Source organism: Pristiophorus japonicus, chromosome 7 (genome assembly GCF_044704955.1).
Source record: "Pristiophorus japonicus isolate sPriJap1 chromosome 7, sPriJap1.hap1, whole genome shotgun sequence".
NCBI classification, from domain to species: Eukaryota; Metazoa; Chordata; class Chondrichthyes; family Pristiophoridae; genus Pristiophorus; species Pristiophorus japonicus.
Window position 1 is genome coordinate 248,231,922 of NC_091983.1, and position 22,356 is coordinate 248,254,277.

The 22,356-nt window shown below is 45.7% G+C and overlaps 1 protein-coding gene across 8 annotated transcripts in view; it reads left to right on the top strand.

Moving 5' to 3' along the window:
* Positions 1 to 22,356, top strand: part of enah (ENAH actin regulator) — a 582,073-nt gene that overhangs the window by 429,998 nt on the left and 129,719 nt on the right. Inside the window, exon 1 of one of the 8 annotated variants that reach the window (XM_070885885.1) lies at positions 13,599 to 13,670. The exons of the other annotated variants lie outside the window; for them this stretch is intronic. Coding sequence (XP_070741986.1) covers positions 13,606 to 13,670 — 65 coding nt within the window. The 5' untranslated portion in view covers positions 13,599 to 13,605. Of the gene's footprint in view, positions 1 to 13,598; positions 13,671 to 22,356 lie in introns of those variants that run through there. 8 annotated transcript variants of the gene reach the window in all.

Sequence of the window (22,356 nt, forward strand, 5' to 3'; positions counted from 1 at the left end):
CACCTCTAGTTTACGCAGGGTAGAATGTGGGAGGCCAGCCAGGAGTGCGTTGGAATAGTCGAGTCTAGAGCTAACAAAGGCATGGATGAGGGCTTCAGCAGCGGATAAGCTGAGGCAAGGGCGGAGACGGGCGATGTCACAGTCGTGAATGGTGGTGGACAATTAAACAACTAATGGGAGGAAGAGGCTCCATGAATATCCCCATCCTCAATGACGGCAGAGTCCAATAAGTGAGTGCAAAAGACAAGGCTGAAGCGTTTGCAACCATTTTCAGCCAGAAGTGCCAAGTGGATGATCCATATTGGTGGTCTCCTGAAATCCCCACCACCAAGAAGCCAGTCTTCAGCCAATTCGATCCACTCCAAGTGATATCAAGAAACGGCTGAGCACACTTTATTACAGCAAAGACTATGGGCCCCGACAACATCCTGGCTGTAGTGCTGAAGACTTGTGCTCCAGAACTAGCCGCGCCTCTTGCTTGTTAGAGGTAGTCATTGCCTGGCACTTATATAGTGCAAATGTTACTTGCCCCTTAGCCCAAGCCTGAATATCGTCCAGGTCTTGCTGCATGCTGGCATGGACTACTTCATAATCTGAGAAGTTGCAAATGGCACTGAACACTGTGCAGCCATCAGCGAACAACATGACTTTCTGACCTTGTAAGAATAAAAATGTTCAGTAATAAAATTAATTCTGTGTATGTATAAATGTTGAAAGTGCAGACTATACGAAAAGACAGTTTTGAAAGATTCAAAATGGAAGCTCACAGACCTCCAAGCGATTCCAGTACTACAACACTGGCATCTATCTGCCAATGTGGAAAACTGCCCAGGTTTGACATGTCCACAAAGAGTAGGACAAATCTAATCTGTCCAATTACCACCTGATCAGTCTACACTCAATCATTAGCAAAGTGATGGAAGGTGTCGTCGACAGTGCTATCAAGTGGCACTTCCTCATCAATAACCTGCTCACCAATGCTCAGTTTGTGTTCCACCAGGACAACTCGGCTCCAGACCTCATTACCACCTTGATCCAGACATGGACAAGGGAGCTGAATTTCAGAGGTGAGAGTGACTGCCCTTGACATCAAGGCAGCATTTGACCAAGGATGGCATCAAGGAGCCCTAGTAAAACTGGTCAGTGGGAATCGGGTGGGAAAATCTTCACTGGCTCGAGTCATACCCAGCACAAAGGAAGATGGTTGTGGTTGGTTGATATCAATAATCATTACCCACCATCTTCACTTGCTTCATCAATGACCTTCCCTCCATCATAAGGTGTAAGATTTCTAAATCTCTGGCATTAAATTGACAGTGCGACTGATTTTAAAACAATTGGGAACAGTTTATTAAACACACACACATTTATCAGCAGTCGTCAGTTACTAGTTACAGCAGATACAATCTTACAATAATGATTTATAAAAAGGTATATGTCACTTTCCTTTGGCTGACTGGCTGAACACACGGCTTGCTGGTTCGGCTGGTCTTCAGCAGGATATCTGTCGTGCGCTCCGGAGAGGAGGAGAAAAATGAGAAAAACATTTGGCTTGAGTTCTTATACCTCTCAAAGCCATTGTTGCTCAGAAAGCCCCAGGATTGGATCTCTGTTCTAGGGCAGTTCCTTATTGGCTCTCCTCACCCATGTGTCTCTCTGGATGCATTCCTTGATTGGGTTAATGGCTTTCCAATTAACACAATACACAAACACCATGCTGGAGGTCTGTGGACTTCCATTTTAAATCTTTCAAAACTGTCTTTTCGTATAGTCGACACTTTCAACATTGATACATACACAGAATTTTATTACTGAACACTTTTATTCTTACAAGGTAAGAAAGTAGGGTTGTTCGCTGATGGCTGCACAATGTTCAGTGTCATTTGCAACTTCTCAGATTATGAAGTAGTCTATGCCAGCATGCAGCAAGATCTGGACGATATTCAGGCTTGGGCTAAGGGACAGGTAACATTTGCACCACAAGTGCCATGCAATGACTACCTCCAGCAAGCAAGAGTTGAACCACCGCCCCTTGACAGTCAATGGCATTCCCATCGCCGAATCCCCCACCATCAACATCCTGGTGGTCACCATTGACCAGAAACTTAACTGGACCAGCCACACACATACTGTGGTACCAAGAGCAGGTCGGCGTCTGAGTATTCTGCGGCGAGTGTCTCCCCTCCTGACTCTCGAGACTCTCCACCATCTACAAGGCGCAAGTCGGGAGTGTGATGGAATACTCTCCACTTGCCTGGATGAGTGCAGCTCCAACAACGCAAGAAGCTCAACACCATCCAGGACAGAGCAACCCGCTTGATCGGCACCCCATCCCCCACCTTAAACATTAACTCCCTCCAACACTGGCGCACCGTGGCTCCAGTGTGTACCATCTACAAGATGCACTGCAGCTACTTGCCAAGGCTTTTTCAGCAGCACCTCCCAGCCCACGACCTCTACCACCTAGAAGGACAAGGGCATCAGGCACATGTGAGCACCACCACCTCCAAGTCACACCATCCTAACTTGGAAATATATCGCCGTTCCTTCATTGTCGCTGGGTCAAAATCCTGGATCTCCCTCCCGATCAGCACTGTGGGAATACCTTCACTATATGGACCATATGGACTGCAGCGATTCAAGAAGGCGGCTCACCTCCATTTTCTGGAGGGCAATTAAGGATGGGCAATAAATGCTGGCCTTGCCAACAACACCCATGAACAATTTTTTTTTAAAGCATTTCCACCCTAACCCCAAGGTCTCTTCCTGTTGCAATACCAGTTCGATCAGTCTCTGATTTAGCTTGGGTAAGTATCCGAACCTGCTAAAGTATTTAAAAACAAATGTTTGTTTCCTTGTGTTATGTATGTTAATGTATGTACTGTAACACTAGACCACTGAATGTACCTTCACACTGTATACACCATACTGTACCACCAGAGGGTGCTACTGGTTCAGACCTGCACACTGCAGGTAACCAAGTATAAAAGGGAGCTCACCTCTTGGTGTCCTCACTCAAGGAGCTGCAATAAACGACCTAAGGTCACTACAGTTCAAGTGCTAAACTTTACCTCGTGGAGTCGTCATTAGAGTGCTGACATACACTACACCTTGAATCAGAACCACTTCAAACTTTATTTAGTACATTAAATCATGTTCTTTATTCTATTGAATCTTTTACCTTTGCAATTCCGCATGTTGTACCTGCCCCTCTGCCCACAGACCTAGCTTCTTGATTGCAGTGCATTGTCAGCTCATCAAATAGCATAATGGTTAAAGAAATCCTGGTGTCGTTCCCCACAGGCAGTGGCAACAGTATGGGTAGAGTTAAAGAACAGCAAAGTATGCAAGGCTCTGGTCGGAGTTGTCTACAGATCTCCTGATAATGGTTTAGTGGGTTGTATAACTATGGAGATCAGGGAAGCATGTAACTCAAGCAAAGTGTTTATATTGGGAGTATTAAATTTCTCAAAGACTGGGGGAAGCAGAACAGCTCAAGTAGTGAAGGGAATGTATTTCTAGAATTATATTCTGGACAGTTTTCGAGAACAATATATTTTAGAACCAACAAGCGAACAGATCACACTGGATTTAGAGATCAGTAACAGACCAGAAATATTGAGCAATTTGACAGTAAGGGAGAAACTTGCAAGTAAACATAGAAACATAGAAAATAGGTGCAAGAGTAGGCCATTCGGCCCTTCGAGCCTGCACCACCATTCGATAAGATCATGGCTGATCATTCCCTCAGTACCCCTTTCCTGCTTTCTCTCCATACCACTTGATCCCTTTAGCCGTAAGGGCCATATCTAACTCCCTCTTGAATATATCCAATGAACTGGCATCAACAACAACTCTGCGACAGGGAATTCCACAGGTTAACAACTCTGAGTGAAGAAGTTTCTCCTCATCTCAGTCCTAAATGGCCTACCCCTTATCCTAAGGCTGTGCTCCTGGCTCTGGACTTCCCCAACATCGGGAACAATCTACCCACATCTAACCTGTCCCGTCCCGTCAGAATCTTATATGTTTCATTGAGATCCCCTGTCATCCTTGTAAACTCCAATGTATAAAGGCCCAGTTGATCCAGTCTCTCATATCTCAGTCCTGCCATCCTGGGAATCAGTCTCGTGAACCTTCGCTGCACTCCCTCAAAGGCAATAACGTCCTTCCTCAGATTAGGGACCAAAATTGAACATAATATTCCAGGTGAGGCCTCACCAAGGTCCTGTACAACTGCAGTAAGATCTCTCTGCTTCGATAAGCAAATCCCCTAGCTATGAAGGCCAACATACCATTTGCCTTCTTTACCGCCTGCTGTACCTGTTTGCCATCTTTCAATGACTAATGAACCATGACACCCAGGTATTGTTACACCTCCCCTTTTCCTAATCTGCCACCATTCAGATAATATTCTGTCTTCGCGTTTTTGCCCAGAAAGTGGATAGCCTCATATTTATCCACATTGCACTGCATCTGCCATGCATTTGCCCACTCACCTAACCTGTCTAAGTCACCCTGCAGCCTCTTAGCGTCCCCTCACAGCTCACACTGCCACCCAGTTTAGTGTCATCTGCAAACTTGGAGATATTACACTCAATTCCTTCATCCAAATCATTGATGTATATTGAAAAGAGCTGGGGTCCCAGCACTGAGCCCTGCGGCACTCCACTAGTCACTGCCTGCCATTCTGAAAAGGACCCGTTTATCCCGACTCTCTGCTTCCTGTCTGCCAACCAGTTCTCTATCCACGTCAGTATATTATCCCCAATACCATGTGCTTTAATTTTACACACCAATCTCTTGTGTGAGACCTTGTCAAAAGCCTTTTGAAAGTCCAACTACACTACATCCACTGGTTCTCCTTTGTCCACTCTACTAGTTATATCCTCAAAATATTCCAGAAGATTTGTCAAGCATGATTTCACTTTCATAAATCCATGCTGATTTGGACCGATCCTGTCACTGTTTCCAAATGCACTAGTATTTCATCCTTAATAATTGATTCCAACATTTTCCCACCACTGATGTCAGGCTAACCGGTCTATAATTACCTGCTTTCTCTCTCCCTCCCTTTTTAAAAAGTGGTGTTACATTAGCAACCCTCCAGTCCATAGGAACTGATCCCGAGACGATAGACTGTTGGAAAATGATCACCAATGCAGCCACTATTTCTAAGGCCACTTCCCCTCTCTCACACCAGTAATGAGTATAATAATCGATAAAGCCACAAATAAACAGCTGGAAGTATTGTTATGATACCACACCAGTGAGGAAGTGATGCTTCAGTTGTACAATGCAGCACTGTGTTCAGTTTTGGGCATCAAACCTCGGGAAATAAAAATACATATTGGGCTTAGAAGGCGGACAGTGCAGATTCACTAGAATGATAGCGAGGCTAAAAGGGCTAAATTTTGAAGACAAATTACCATCCCTTGAGTTCAGCAGGTTGAGGCGTGATCTAATCGAAGTATAGTGAAACCTGTATAAACAGACATTCCCAAAAAAATTGACTTCTGCAAAAAAAAAACACACTTATTTGAGAGACCCAAATAATTTGAGAGGTTAAGATATACAGAAGGCACTGTGATACTGTAAATGTAGATTCTTTTCTCTCAATCTGGTTCAGTAAAATTACTGAGTCGAATACCTCTTGTGCTTTGAACAAAGCAGTCTTTATTTTACCGGCCGGCAAGACTTATCAGACAGAAGATATACTCGATAGAGCGTACATACTCCCTACGGATAAGTGATGTTACATTGTCAAGGCACGATGGTTATACATTTTCGGCAAAAGATAACAAGATAGGGCTAGAGTGACATCCCAGCTCAGCCCATCTCTTTTGATCCCTCCTTCCCTTTGTCCACTCATAAGCCGACCCAAGCATGGTCCGATTTTAAACAAAGACCTTCTGTCAATGTTTCAGGTTAATAACATGATTTAATAAGACCTTGAGGTTTTTCTGCAAGCTGTGGGTTTTGTTTCAATATGTGTTAGTGTTGTAACATTTCGCAGTCTCGAGTCTGAGATGTCATGGCTATTCCTCCATGAATTGTTTGTTAGCTTATACTGTCCCTATACAATTCCCACGTTCTCAACTTCAATGTCTCTATACATTTTTAAACATTCACAATACCACGGACACTTGCAAATTATGAACAGCGGATAGCCTTCAATGCCCCAAGCTCTTTTACAACTTAAAACATAGGACACGCAGGCAACAGCGGGTTTTTAAAAAGGAACTGCTTTTGTGGAATGGGGATCTCTTTACCCAGCATCCACTGCGGCAGAGAAACCGCTCCATATCTGGAATGCTTATATGGCTCTATCCCAGGGATAGAGCAGTTTTTCTGCCGCTATGGAGGCTGGGCAAAGAGCTTCCCATTCAACAAAAGCTGTTTCTTTCACAAAACCCACTGTCGCCTCACGCTAACCTGCATGCACAGACTTCACCAGCGTCACAAATCAAAGAAAGTGTATATGAACAGAGAAAGGGGCTGTCCTTTCCTGTCCCAGCACTGTGCCCATACACACCTTCAACAGCTGTTGGCACCTCCTCTTTCCCCTGCCATCGTCTTTCCCGCCACTTCTGATTTTCTTCCCAAGTTCCCTAAGCTTTGCCTTTGGAAGCTTTGATATACCAGCACAATCAGTTATCACATTTCCCCCCTTTTATTGTCCTCTGATTAACGCTGGTATGTATAACTGAGAAACACAGTTCGTTACTGAAGTTAGTCTGCACCAACTGAGAGCAGTTTGAAATGAAACTGGAATTTAGACTGCAAAACTGTAAGTTAGCCTGCAAAATTGTTAGGTGAGCGGAGCTAAATGCTGGTTTGTGAGAGAGGAATTCTTAACATAGTTGCTGCTGATTAGGAGCTGATCACAGTCTCGCCCGATTCTTCAAGATTGTTGGAAACAACAGTGACCATTTTGAAAACAGGGCTTCTGGGGGGAAAAAAGCACAGCTTGATGCCAGTCCCGAAAGTGTCTGTAACTTACAGGTTTCACTTTATTTAAAATGATTAAGGAATTCAAAAGGGCATAATACAGAGAAACTATTTCCTCTGGTGGGGGAATCCAGGCTGGGAACTCAACATCCAGGGGTATTCAACACTCAGGAAGGATAGACAAAGGAAAAGGAGGCGGGGTGGCATTGCTGGTTAAAGAGGAAATTAATGCAATAGTAAGAAAGGACATTAGCTTGGATGATGTGGAATCGGTATGGGTGGAGCTACGGAATACCAAGGGGCAGGAAACGCTAGTGGGAGTTGTGTACAGACCACCAAACAGTAGTAGTAAGGTTGGGGACAACATCAAACAAGAAATTAGGGATGCATGCAATAAAGGTACAGCAGTTATCATGGGTGACTTTAATCTACATATTGGTAGCAATGCGGTGGAGGAGGATTTCCTGGAGTGTATTAGGGATGGTTTTCTAGACCAATATGTCGAGGAACCAACCAGGGAGCTGGCCATCCTCGACTGGGTGATGTGTAATGAGAAAGGACTAATTAGCAACCTTGTTGTGCGAGGCCTCTTGGGGAAGAGTGACCATAACATGGTAAAATTCTTTATTAAGATGGAGAGTGACACAGTTAATTCAGAAACTAGGGTCCTGAACTTAAGGAAAGGTAACTTCGATGTTTTGAAGCGTGAATTGGCTAGAATAGAGTGGCAAATGATACTTAAAGAGTTGACGGTGAATAGGCAATGGCAAACATTTAAAGATCACATGGATGAACTTCAGCAATTGTACATCCCTGTCTGAAGTAAAAATAAAACGGGGAAGGTGGCTCAACCGTGGCTAACAAGGGAAATTAAGGATATGGTTAACTCCAAGGAAGAGGCATATAAATTGGCCAGAAAAAGCAATAAACCTGAGGACTGGGAGAAATTTAGAATTCAGCAGAGGAGGGCCAAGGGTTTCATGAAGAGGAGGAAAATAGAGTACGAGAAGATGCTTGCCGGGAACATAAAAACTCACTGCAAAAGCTTCTATAGATATGTGAAGAGAAAAAGATTAGTGAAGACAAATGTAGGTCCCTTGTAGTCGGATTCAGCTGAATTTATAATGGGGAACAAAGAAATGGCAGACCAGTTGAACAAATACTTTGGTTCTGTCTTCACGAAGGAAGACACAAATAACTTTCCGGAAATATTATGGGACCGAGAAGGAGGAACTGTAGGATATCCTTATTAGGCGGGAAATTGATGGAATTGAAGGCCGATAAATCCCTGGGCCTGATAGTCTGCATCCCAGAGTACTTAAGGAAGTGGCCCTAGAAATACTGGCTGCATTGGTGATCATTTTCCAACAGTCTATCGACTCTGGATCAGTTCCTATGGACTGGAGGGTAGCGAATGAAACACCACTTTTTAAAAAGTGAGGGAGAGAGAAAGCAGGTAATTATAGACCGGTTAGCCTGACATCAGTAGTGGGGAAAATGTTGGAATCAATTAAGGATGAAATATCAGCGCATTTGGAAAGCAGTGACAGGATCGGTCCAAGTCAGCATAGATTTATAAAGGGGAAATCATGCTTGACAAATCTTCTGGAATTTTTTGAGAATGTAACTAGTAGAGTGGACAAGGGAGAATCAGTGGATGTGGTGTATTTGGACTTTCAAAATGCTTTTGACAAGGTCTCACACAAGAGATTGGTGTGCAAAATCAAAGCACATGGTATTGGGGGTAATATACTGACGTGGATAGAGAACTGGTTGGTAGACAGGAAGCAGAGAGTCGGGATAAACGGGTCCTTTTTAGAATGGCAGGTAGTGACTAGTGGAGTGCTGCAGGGCTCAGTGCTGGGACCCCAGCTCTTTACAATATACATCAATAATTTGGATGAAGGAATTGAGTGTAATATCTCCAAGTTTGCAGATGACACTAAACTGAGTGGCAGTGTGAGCTGTGAGGGAGACGCTAGGAGGCTGCAGGATGATTTGGACAGGTTAGGTGAATGGGCAAATGCATGGCAGATGCAGTATAATGTGGATAAATGTGAGGTTATCCACTTTGGGGCCAAAACGCGAAGACAGAATATTATCTGAATGGCGGCAGATTAGGAAAAGGGGAGGTGCAACGATACCTGGGTGTCATGGTTCATCAGTCATTGAAAGTTGCCATACAGGTACAGCAGGCGGTGAAGAAGGCAAATGGTATGTTGGCCTTCATAGCGAGTAGATTTGAGTATAGGAGCAGGGAGGTCTTACTCCAGTTGTACAGGGCCTTGGTGAGGCCTCACCTGGAATATTGTGTTCAATTTTGGTCTCCTAATCTGAGGAAGGACGTTCTTGCTATTGAAGGTTCAGCAGACTGATTCCCGGGATGGCAGGACTGACATATGAGGAGAGACTGGATCAACTGGGCCTTTATACATTGGAGTTTAGAAGGATGACAGAGGATCTCATAAAAACATATAAGATTCTGACGGGACGGGACAGGTTAGATGCAGGAAGAATGTTCCCGATGTTGGGGCAAGTCCAGAACCAGGGGACCTAGTCTTAGGATAAGGGGTAGGCCATTTAGGACTGAGATGAGGAGAAACTTCTTCACTCAGAGAGTTGTTAACCTGTGGAATTCCCTGCCGCAGAGAGTTGTTGATGCCAGTTCATTGGATATATTCAAGAGGGAGTTAGATATGGCCCTTGCAGCTAAGGGGATCAAGGGGTATGGAGAGAAAGCAGGAAAGGGGTACTGATGGAATGATCAGCCATGAATCTCCTATCACTATCGCTCTCCCACTCTCTTTGCTGCCCTCCTGTGCAATAGAGCCAGCCACGGTGCCATGAACTTGGCTGCTGCTACCCTCCCCTGATGAGTCATCCCCCCCCCCCCCAACAGTACTCAAAGCGGTGCATCTGTTTTGCAGGGGGATGACCACAGGGGACCCCTGCACTACCTTCCTTGCACTACTCTTCCTGCTGGTCTTCCATTCCCTATCTGGCTGTGGACCCTTCTCCTGCGGTAAGACCAACTCGCTACATGTGCTGCTCACGTCATTCTCAGCATCATGGATGCTCCAGAGTGGATGAACTACAACAATTGTACATTCCTGTCTGGCGTAAAAATAAAGGGAAGGTGGCTCAACTGTGGCTATCAAGGGAAATCAGGGATAGTATTAAAGCCAAGGAAGTGGCATACAAATTGGCCAGAAATAGCAGCGAACCCGGGGACTGGGAGAAATTTAGAACTCGGCAGAGGAGGACAAAGGGTTTGATTAGGGCAGGGAAAATGGAGTACGAGAATAAGCTTGCAGGGAACATTAAGGCGGATTGCAAAAGTTTCTATAGATATGTAAAGAGAAAAAGGTTAGTAAAGACAAACGTAGGTCCCCTGCAGTCATAATCAGGGGAAGTCATAACGGGGAACAAAGAAATGGCAGACCAATTGAACAAGTACTTTGGTTCGGTATTCACTAAGGAGGACACAAACAACCTTCCGGATATAAAAGGGGTCAGAGGGTCTAGTAAGGAGGAGGAACTGAGGGAAATCCTTATTAGTCGGGAAATTGTGTTGGGGAAATTGATGGGATTGAAGGCCAATAAATCCCCAGGGCCTGATGGACTGCATCCCAGAGTACTTAGAGGTGGCCTTGGAAATAGCGGATGCATTGACAGTCATTTTCCAACATTCCATTGACTCTGGATCAGTTCCTATGGAGTGGAGGGTAGCCAATGTAACCCCACTTTTTAAAAAAGGAGGGAGAGAGAAAACAGGGAATTATAGATCAGTCAGCCTGACCTCAGTAGTGGGTAAAATGATGGAATCAATTATTAAGGATGTCATAGCAGCGCATTTGGAAAAAGGTGACATGATGGGTTCAAGTCAGCATGGATTTGTGAAAGGGAAGTCATGCTTGACAAATCTTCTGGAATTTTTTGAGGATATTTCCAGTAAAGTGGACAAGGGAGAACCAGTTGATGTGGTATATTTGGACTTTCAGAAGGCTTTTGACAAGGTCCCACACAAGAGATTAATGTGCAAAGTTAAAGCACGTGGGATTGGGGTTAGTGTGCTGACGTGGATTGAGAACTGGTTGTCAGACAGGAAGCAAAGAGTAGGAGTAAATGGTCACTTTTCAGAATGGCAGGCAGTGACTAGTGGGGTACCGCAAGGTTCTGTGCTGGGGCCCCAGCTGTTTACATTGTACATTAATAATTTAGACGAGGGGATTAAATGTAATATCTCCAAATTTGCGGATGACACTAAGTTGGGTGGCAGTGTGAGCTGCGAGGAGGATGCTATGAGGCTGCAGAGTGACTTGGATAGGTTAGGTGAGTGGGCAAATGCATGGCAGATGAAGTATAATGTGGATAAATGTGAGGTTATCCACTTTGGTGGTTAAAAACAGAGAGACTATTATCTGAATGGTGACAGATTAGGAAAAGGGGAGATGCAACGAGACCTGGGTGTCATGGTACATCAGTCATTGAAGGTTGGCATGCAGGTACAGCAGGCGGTTAAGAAAGCAAATGGCATGTTGGCCTTCATAGCAAGGGGATTTGGGTACAGGGGCAGGGAGGTGTTGCTACAGTTGTACAGGGCCTTGGTGAGGCCACACCTGGAGTATTGTGTACAGTTTTGGTCTCCTAACTTGAGGAAGGACATTCTTGCTATTGAGGGAGTGCAGCGAAGATTCACCAGACTGATTCCTGGGATGGTGGGACTGACATATCAAGAAAGACTGGATCAACTGGGCTTGTATTCACTGGAGTTCAGAAGAATGAGAGGGGACCTCATAGAAACGTTTAAAATTCTGACGGGTTTAGACAGGTTAGATGCAGGAAGAATGTTCCCAATGTTGGGGAAGTCCAGAACCAGGGGTCACAGTCTAAGGATAAGGGGTAAGCCATTTAGGACCGAGATGAGGAGAAACTTCTTCACCCAGAGAGTGGTGAACCTGTGGAATTCTCTACCACAGAAAGTAGTTGAGGCCAATTCACTAAATATATTCAAAAGGGAGTTAGATGAAGTCCTTACTACTAGGGGGATCAAGGGGTATGGCGAGAAAGCAGGAATGGGGTACTGAAGTTGCATGTTCAGCCATGAACTCATTGAATGGCGGTGCAGGCTAGAAGGGCTGAATGGCCTACTCCTGCACCTTTTTTCTATGTTTCTATGATCTTATTGAATGGTGGTGCAGGCTCGAATGTTTCAATGTTTCTAGAACAACAGGACACACATACAGAGTTGTGGAAATCTGGAACTTGCTCAAAAGACAGTTGATGCTGGGCCAACTGAAATTTTCAAGACAAGGATCGATGCATTTTTCTTTGTTGTTCCATATCCCTAAGGCTGGAAAATAAGTTCTGAGCCACGATCTAATCGAATGATGGAACAGGCTTGAGGGGCTGAATAGTCTATTCCTGTTCCTATATTAGAACAGTGAAGTACCACATTTGCTCTCTGCTGAATTAGATGAGTTCAGCGTAGATCATTGTGGACACTACAGTTGGCTTCAACATTCCTGCATTAGGAGTAGGGGAAATATCCAGGGTTCCCACCCCTGATTCACTGATACCTGTTGGATGTACACGTTCATGGATGCCAGGTGTGGGCAGGGTTGCAATGGCTAAAATGCTGCCATATTTGCTGTCCAGGCTCTCAATAATGACCACTTGAGTGAGGTATCCAAGAGTGATGGTCACACTTTGAGCTGTACCCCAGCAAGGAATGCATGCCTTCAGACATGCAAGAGGAGATAAATAGCAAAAGAAAAGTTGATGATGCAAATTTGTTTTTGGTGCTGAAGCTGGAGACAACATTCGTATCACACACACAGACAAGAAAGTTGTAACAAAGCTGTAATTTGAGCATGCCCTAATACTCGTCTCAAAGAGCGAAAGAGGGAGCTTTGTATGTGGAAGTTGAACTCTACTCCAAGAATGAGCAGAGCTGTACTTAGCGCAGGTAATACATAACATAATGAGTGTTGATGGTGGCACCGGACTGACCTTGCTGTTTGCTGTGGACTCTGGAGGAAACCACAGTTTACAATAACGTTCAGAGAAATGACTTACTGCAGATGGATTACTTGCTGCAGATGGATTCTTGAATGCTCTGGTGGCCCTCTTTGCAAAGCAGTTAAAAGCTCGATATTTGAAATGGCCCTTAGCCTATTGCCTTTCCACACATTGTTGCTGGGCAGTTTTGTATAAAAGTGCAATATTTTTATAACACTGGATTTTGTATTTTATTGAGAAGCCTTTCTTATGATGTCCCTTTATTCTGCATAACGTGCCGATAATCGCACTGTCTTCCTTTCCTCTCCATGTTGTTTTTGTGGACTCTTGCTATGACGCGGCAGTTTAATTTTGTTCTGCTTCGATTGGGACTCTGTTTTTATGTATGACGTGATTGAGTTTATTGATAGACTCGCCAGCTGGTTCAGTAAGCTATCCTTTCGGTTATTATGAGATGGTGAGCTGTGAAATAGCCATTTGACAGGAAGGAACTCCATTAAGGCACTTGTATCATTGTACTGATGCTGAGTTGTGGGCTATTAATTCAGCCTGTATCATCAGCTAGCGATTCACCTTGGAAAGATATAAAAGGACTCCCATCAATTTTAATACTCATTGTGCAAGTTATCAGCCATGAAGGTCTTAGGCAAAAATGTGCATCCGAGGAATATGGGACCGGATATCAGAGAGTTTTTACAGTGAGTACAGCGAGGCCAACTACTGTCAATTTACAATGAATGAGGTTGAGATGAGTGTTCTTTTCAATAGTGTGTTCAACAGAAGAGCTCTTACTACAGGATGAATTCAGTCATGAACACTTTATGGCACCACTTGAGTTCCCCTGCATTATTTAGTTGTGGAATTTTAAATCTGGATATGAACTAAAGCTTTCCTTGATGGGCTAGCAGGTAAATGGACTGCCAGGAGTTGCACCAAGCTCAAATCAGCCAAGTTTCTGCTCTTCACTAATTTGGCCCCTGCTGGCAGGTACATATCGAGGCACTGGGGAGAGTAGAGGATTTGGACACTAAGGAAATCAAGGTAGAAGATCAGCCATTGAATGACGGAGTTGGTGGTGGGTGGCATGCTGCGGGATGCAATCGAGAACACTCGAGTCAAAGGCAGAGTCTTGAGTGAGGAGATTTTCAAAGTGCTCCTTCCATCGGGCCCTGTCAGCCTCGGTGTCCTTGATGAGTGTTTCCCCGTTCTTGGCCAGGAGTGGGGTGGTGCCTTGGGAGTTTGGACCGTAGGTGGTCTTGACTGCAGTGAAGAATCCTCGCACATCGTAGCTGTCGGCCAGTTGTTGTATCTCCTGTGCTTTCTTCATCCACCAACTGTTCTTTAGGTGCCGAGTTTTTTGTTGGACCTGAGCCTTGAGCCGCCTGTAATGTTGTTTTGCAGCTCCCAAGTTGGGTTGTTGCTTGAGGCTCAGAAATGCTTTGCGCTTGCGATCTATTAGTTCTTCGATCTCCTGATCATTTTCATCAAACCAGTCCTGATGTTGCACGAGGTTGGCAAAGCCATAAAACAGCTTAAGAATAACAAGGCTACGGGTGCGGATGGAATCCCTGCTGAGGCGCTAAAATATGGCAATGAGGCGCTGTTGGCGCGGATACATGACCTCATCTCTCTCATCTGGAGGGAGGGGAGCATGCTGGGAGATCTCAGAGATGCAGTGATTGTTACCATTTTTAAAAAGGGGGCCAAGTCCAACTGCGACAACTACAGGGGAATCTCCCTGCTTTCAGCCAATGGGAAAGTTGTTGCTCGAGTTCTCCTCAATCGTCTTCTCCCTGTGGCCGAATCACAATGCGGATTTCATCTCCTACGGGGCACAACAGACATGATCTTTGCAGCGCGCCAGTTGCAGGAAAAATGCAGGGAGCAGCGCCAGCCCTTATACATGGCCTTTTTCGATCTTACAAAGGCCTTTGACACTGTCGACCGTGAGGGTCGATTGAGCGTCCTCCTCCGTTTCAGATGCCCTCAAAAGTTTGTCAACATCCTTCGCCTCCTTCACGATGACATGCAGGCCGTGATCCTTACCAACGGATCCATTACTGACCCAATCCACGTCTGAACCGGGGCCAAACAGGGCTGCGTTATCGCTCCAACCCTCTTCTCAATCTTCCTTGCCGCCATGCTCCACCTCACAATCAACAAGCTCCCCGCTGGAGTGGAATTAAACTACAGAACCAGTGGGAAGCTGTTTAACCTACGCCGCCTCAAGGCCAGGTCCAAGACCACCCCAGCCTCTGTCATTGAGCTGCAGTATGTGGACGATGCCTGCGTCTGTGCACATTCAGAGGCTGAACTCGAGGATATAGTCAATGTATTCGCCTGTCATCGCCGCACAGCACTGCCCTCCAATTATCAAGATCCACGGCGCAGCCCTGGACAACGTGGACCATTTCCCATATCTTGGGAGCCTCTTATCAACAAAGGCAGACATTAATGCAGAGATTCAGCATCGCCTCGAGTGCACCAGCGCAGCCTTTGGCCGCCTGCGGAAAAGAGTGTTTGACGACCAGGCCCTCAAAACTACCACCTAACTCATGGTCTACAGGGCTGTAGTAATACCCACCCTCCTGATTGGGTCTGAGGCATGGACGATGTACAGAAGACACCTCAAGTTGCTGGAGATATATCACCAACGATGTCTCCGCAAGATCCTGCAAATCCCCTGGGAGGACAGGCGCACCAACATCAGTGTCCTCGCCCAGGCCAACATCCCCCAGCACTGAAGCACTGACCACACTCGATCAGCTTCGCTGGGCAGGCCACGTCGTTCGCATGCCAGACAAGATACTCCCGAGCAAATGCTTTATGCGGAGCTCCTTCATGGTAAATGAACCGAAGGAGGACAGCGGAAACGTTATAAGGACACCCTCAAAGCCTCCCTGGTAAAGTGCAACATCACCACTGACACCTGGGAGGCCCTGGCCGCAGACCGCCCTCGGTGGAGAAAGTCCATCTAAGAGGGCGTTGAGCTCTTGGAGGCTCGACGCAAAGAGCATGAAGAGGCCAGGCGCACACAGCTGAAGGAGCGAGCGGCAAACCAGCCCCACCGACCCCTTCCCCTGACGAATGTCTGACCCACCTGTAACAGGGTCTTTGGCTCTCGTATCGGATTGTTCCGCCATCAAAGAACTCACTTTGGGAGTGGAAGTAAGTCCTCCTTGATTTCGAGGGACTGCTTATGATATGAATGACGGAGCAGGCTTGAGGGTGCGTATGGTGTACTCCTGTTCCTGCTTCTTATCGCAGTAACTATTTGTACTGTACGTTTTTGACCAATGGCCTTCCGTCCAGCCCTGCCCCCCACCGTCCGTACTGCACTTTTTTTTTTGACCGACAGGCGTCAAGCCCTGCCCTGTCAAGCTCCGCCCACTCCCGGGCCCCGAATCATTCCCTCCACATGGTGCCGAGAAGCAGGGCCTGAGGCCCAAGACTCCGCCGAGGCCCCATCTCTCTTCTGCTGCTGATTCCCCGAGGACTCGCTCCGACTCTCCACCGCCAACTCTCTTTCTTCCCCCCCCCCCCCCACCAGCCACTCCAGGACTCATTGAGTTACAATTTGCAAAGTCAGTGAGACCTTTGGATGGGCGGTTCTAGTTGCACATTCCAGTGAAACTTCAGGGTGTGGCTTATCCTCCAAGGGGACCAATCATAGAAAAAGGGTGGAGCATGGCGGCCATTTTCACAGTCCAAATAAGCGCGTCCATTTCTTATGTTCTTATCAGATGCAGCTGTGATGATCTCCATTGTTCAAATGGCCTGTTGCTCTCTCAAGGATTGAAGTGCCTCTGGTCACTGTCACTCCCTTCAGGACAGAAGAGGAGAACATTGGGAATTAAATTTAAAATAATTGTAATCTCTGGTTTATTCATAATCCATGCATGTTAACTGTTGCAATTACACTTTCATTTTACAGGTGAAGTTGGGCTGAATTCCTCACAGTTGTTGAGTAATTATTGTAACTGTCACCATTAGTGAAGAAGTCTTGTTCTGCTTTTAGCAACCTGATCGTTTCTATGAAAACTGACATAACAAAATGGTTTCGATGCTTGCTTTTCCACTCTGCATGTACAATCCCCATGTGCGTGCTTCTGTGATGTTCCAGCTGATTTGTGTGGTGGTTATCGCACAAGCAAAGCAATTACTGTTTGGATTGAGGAGCCGGGCGAGATGGAGACATGTGCCCCATGAGTTAACTGTGGTTGGATTGGGGGGAGGGGGGGCGGGCAGGGAGAATTCTGGAGGAGACTGGTGTCCTCATCTATTCTACTGACTAAGCAGCAAAGAATTCATTTTTGCTCTGGAAGGTGGGGTTGCGGTTGGAAGGAGATTGAAACAGTGAGTAGATCCTGAGAGGACCTAAATAAAAGAACAAATTGGCTGAACTTAAATGTATATAAGAACGTTGAGGCAAATGCAAGAGTAGAAAATTGGATGGGACGAGACAAGAGACTGCGACATGAAAAACAACATCCAGATGGTAGTTGTTGAGGTCTCATGAGTTTGAGATTGGTATGAAACGAATGAAGATGACTGCAAATTGGATGTTGACAACATAGCCTTTAACCTGCAGCAGCAATTGTGACCTGGTTGAGTACTTTTGAATAGTTTGAGAGCGAGGTAACTGTTGGTCAGTGCATGCTGACAGCACTTTGGTATGGCTGATGGTCTATACCTGTATAGCTATTCAGGTTATCTGCAGTCTGCCATGTTGTCACTGGCTGACAAAAGAGTATTCATCATTTAGCAACATGTCCAGCAGATACTGGTAAGAAGTAAAAATAACCAGAATTAAGCTTTCAAGTTTATGGATTGTATGACTGTAGATGTTGTTTCATCCTATTCTACTGTTGGAAACAAAGGAACAGACATGATTCTGTAGAATTATACTGTTTGTTGACCAGCCTTTGCTGTGCTGAGAATATTGGTACTTAAGCCAGGCTCACGGTTGGAAGATTGTGTTTTCTGGACATTGCTGTTTTAGGGCTTGTAAACAAACTCTGGTTCAATTATATATCATTGTTCAATGAGTAACATCTTGCCTCTGGTAACCTTTCCTATCTGACTGCAATGGCTGGGAAGTACTGCTTTGAGGATTGATGGGATTATTTTATGTTAGTAGATTGAGTCACGAGTTTTCTTCGAGTATCCTGATATGTGGAGATGACAAAAACTGGGGCTGTATTCACTGGAGCAGTAAAGGGTTAACAGAAGTGTACACACATTTGGTCGGTTTCGAGGGGCAAACATTGAAAGAGCATTGCCATTAGTTGATCAGTAACAATGGGGCATAAATTTAGGATTGGTATTGGGAGCATAAGTGGAGGCGAATATTTTTTTCACGCGAAGGGGAGAATGAGTGGCTATTGAAATGAAGTCCATCACTGCATTTAAAGGGGGGCTGGATAAACACGGAAGAAAAATGTTCAAAGGTGTAACAAAAGAGCAAGAAAATGGGATCACAATATAGATTCAGGGTGGAGCTAGTACTGGCTGGGGTACATTGGGCCGAATGGCCAACTCCTGTCATGAAATTTCCATTTTACTCTTCTCCACACAATCTTCGTGCTATATTTTTTTAAAATCCAAGCTTGAAGTCATTTAGTTGCTATTGACCTAATCCTCTTACTCTTGAGACTTGGCTGAAATTTAAGGCCTGTTACTGCCGGAAATCAGTGGCCATGTTGCGGAGTGGACTGGCCACCGATTTTTTTTTTGTGGAATGGCTGCCATTTTGAAAATTCCACTCCAGCGATGACCCACTCGCCCCCACTACCACTCTGCTGCTGCCAATCCATCAGAACACGCACCGCCGATGTTCCACCCCCCCGAACGTGAAATTCCGCCAAGAAAATCTTCCTCCCGCCGCTCGGTGTCACTGTCAGCTTTTTCTATCGGCGTCTGTGCTTGGAGTGTGCTCAAAATGGCGGTGTGGCTGCCATTATAGGGGAGGACCTACTGCCATGGCTGGCATTTTATTTTTTTTTGTCGGCCGTCGTGTCATGTTGGGCCGACAATCAGGCCCCCAGCAGGCAGCCTGGCGCACCCTCTTGGGTGCTAGGTCGCTGGCCCAGCCGAAACCCTCCCTGGTGGCCCCGTGGACCAAACTTAAATAATGGCAGTGGCTTTCCCCTTTAAGTGAAGGGGAGAAACATGGTGACGTGCCAGATTGATGATGTCATCATCACTGTGCTGATGACTGACAGCAGAGGACAGTCCGCTCGCCCACCCCCAACTTCCCCCTCGTGTGCAAAACTTCGCTCACAGCAGCATGTCCACCCGACATTATGACCGACTTCTGGTCCGCTGGGGAAAAAAGCCAAAGAGCGGAATTTCACTCGAGGTTGTCTTGTATTCAACTGTCATTGTAACCCATGTATAAACTGACCTAAGTTGTAGACCGTGAGAATACTGACCACTAGGTGGTGAACTTGTGGGAGACACTCCTAACCTGGACTTTCAGGTATAAAAGGAGAAACTCCACCCACCTTCTTCACTTCAGTGCTGGCTAATAAAGAACTGGTCACAGAGTGACCTTCTCTCAAGCATGGGCCTCATGTACATTTGTACTGTATAGTAATGACATATTGGCGACGAGAAACTGGGATTTAAACCACACGAGCATGGCCACGAGCAGCACACAAGAGAGGTACTGTGTTGGTGATGATTGGGACGACTTTATTGAGAGACTACAGCAAAGTTTCGTCACTAAGGAATGGCTGGGACAGGATTCGGCCGACAAATACAGGGCTCATCTCCTGACGGTTTGTGGATTCAGGACGTACTCCCTGATGAAACATAGAAACATAGAAAATAGGTGCAGGAGTAGGCCATTCGGCCCTTCTAGCCTGCACCACCATTCAATGAGTTCATGGCTGAACATTCAACTTCAGTACCCCATTCCTGCTTTCTCGCCATACCCCTTGATCCCCCTAGTAGTAAGGACCTCATCTAACTCCTTTTTGAATATATTTAGTGAATTGGCCTCAACAACTTTCTGTGGTAGAGAATTCCACAGGTTCACCACTCTCTGGGTGAAGAAGTTCCTCCGCATCTCGGTCCTAAATGGCTTACCCCTTATCCTTAGACTGTGACCTCTGGTTCTGGACTTCCCCAACATTGGGAACATTCTTCCTGCATCTAACCTGTCTAACCCCGTCAGAATTTTATATGTTTCTATGAGGTCCCCTCTCATTCTTCTGAACTCCAGTGAATACAAGCCCAGTTGATCCAGTCTTTCTTGATAGGTCAGTCCCGCCATCCCGGGAATCAGTCTGGTGAACCTTCGCTGCACTCCCTCAATAGCAAGAATGTCCTTCCTCAGGTTAGGAGACCAAAACTGTACACAATACTCCAGGTGTGGCCTCACCAAGGCCCTGTACAACTGTAGCAACACCTCCCTGCCCCTGTACCCAAATCCCCTTGCTATGAAGGCCAACATGCCATTTGCTTTCTTAACCGCCTGCTGCACCTGCATGCCAACCTTCAATGACTGATGTACCATGACACCCAGGTCTCTTTGCACCTCCCCTTTTCCTAATCTGTCACCATTCAGATAATAGTCTGTCTCTCTGTTTTTACCACCAAAGTGGATAACCTCACATTTATCCACATTATACTTCATCTGCCATGCATTTGCCCACTCACCTAACCTATCCAAGTCGCTCTGCAGCCTCACAGCATCCTCCTCGCAGCTCACACTGCCACCCAACTTAGTGTCATCCGCAAATTTGGAGATACTACATTTAATCCCCTCATCTAAATCATTAATGTACAGTGTAAACAGCTGGGGCCCCAGCACAGAACCTTGCGGTACCCCACTAGTCACTGCCTGCCATTCTGAAAAGTACCCATTTACTCCTACTCTTTGCTTCCTGTCTGACAACCAGTTCTCAATCCATGTCAGCATACTACCCCCAATCCCATGTGCTCGAACTTTGCACATCAATCTCTTGTGTGGGACCTTGTCGAACGCCTTCTGAAAGTCCAAATATACCACATCAACTGGTTCTCCCTTGTCCACTCTACTGGAAACATCCTCAAAAAATTCCAGAAGATTTGTCAAGCATGATTTCCCTTTCACAAATCCATGCTGACTTGGACCTATCATGTCACCTCTTTCCAAATGCACTGCTATGACATCCTTAATAATTGATTCCATCATTTTACCCACTACCGATGTCAGGCTGACTGGTCTATAATTCCCTGTTTTCTCTCTCCCTCCTTTTTTAAAAAGTGGGGTTACATTGGCTACCCTCCACTCTATTGGAACTGATCCAGAGTCAATGGAATGTTGGAAAATGACTGTCAACGCATCCACTATTTCCAAGGCCACCTCCTTAAGTACTCTGGGATGCAGTCCATCAGGCCCTGGGGATTTATCGGTCTTCAATCCCATCAATTTCCCCAACACAATTTCCCGGCTAATAAGGATTTCACTCAGTTCCTCCTCCTTACGAGACCCCCCGACCCCTTTTATAACCGGAAGGTTGTTCGTGTCCTCCTTCGTGAATACCGAACCAAAGTACTTGTTCAATTGGTCCGCCATTTTTTTGTTCCCCGTTATGACTTCCCCTGATCCTGACTGCAGGGGACCTACGTTTGTCTTTACTAACCTTTTTCTCTTTACATATCTATAGAAACTTTTGCAATCCGTCTTAATGTTCCCTGCAAGCTTCTTCTCATACTCCATTTTCCCTGCCCTAATCAAACCCTTTGTCCTCCTCTGCTGAGTTCTAAATTTCTCCCAGTCCCCAGGTTCGCTGCTATTTCTGGCCAATTTGTATGCCACTTCCTTGGCTTTAATACTATCCCTGATTTCCCTTGATAGCCACGGTTGAGCCACCTTACCTTTTTTATTTTTATGCCAGACAGGAATGTACAATTGTTGTAGTTCATCCATGCGGTCTCTAAATGTCTGCCATTGCCCATCCACAGTCAACCCCTTCAGTATCATTTGCCAATCCATCCCAGCCAATTCACGCCTCATACCTTCAAAGTTAGCCTTCTTTAAGTTCTGGACCATGGTCTCTGAATTAACTGTTTCATTCTCCATCCCAATGCAGAATTCCACCATATTATGGTCACTCTTCCCCAAGGGGCCTCGCACAACGAGATTGCTAATTAATCCTCTCTCATTACATAACACCCAGTCTAAGATGGCCTCCCCACTAGTTGGTTCCTCGACATATTGGTCTAAAAAACCATCCCTTGTACACTCCAGGAAATCCTCCTCCACCGTATTGCTTCCAGTTTGGTTAGCCCAATCTATGTGCATATTAAAGTCACCCATTATAACTGCTGCACCTTTATTGCACGCACCCCTAATTTCATGTTTGATGCCCTCCCCAACATCACTACTACTGT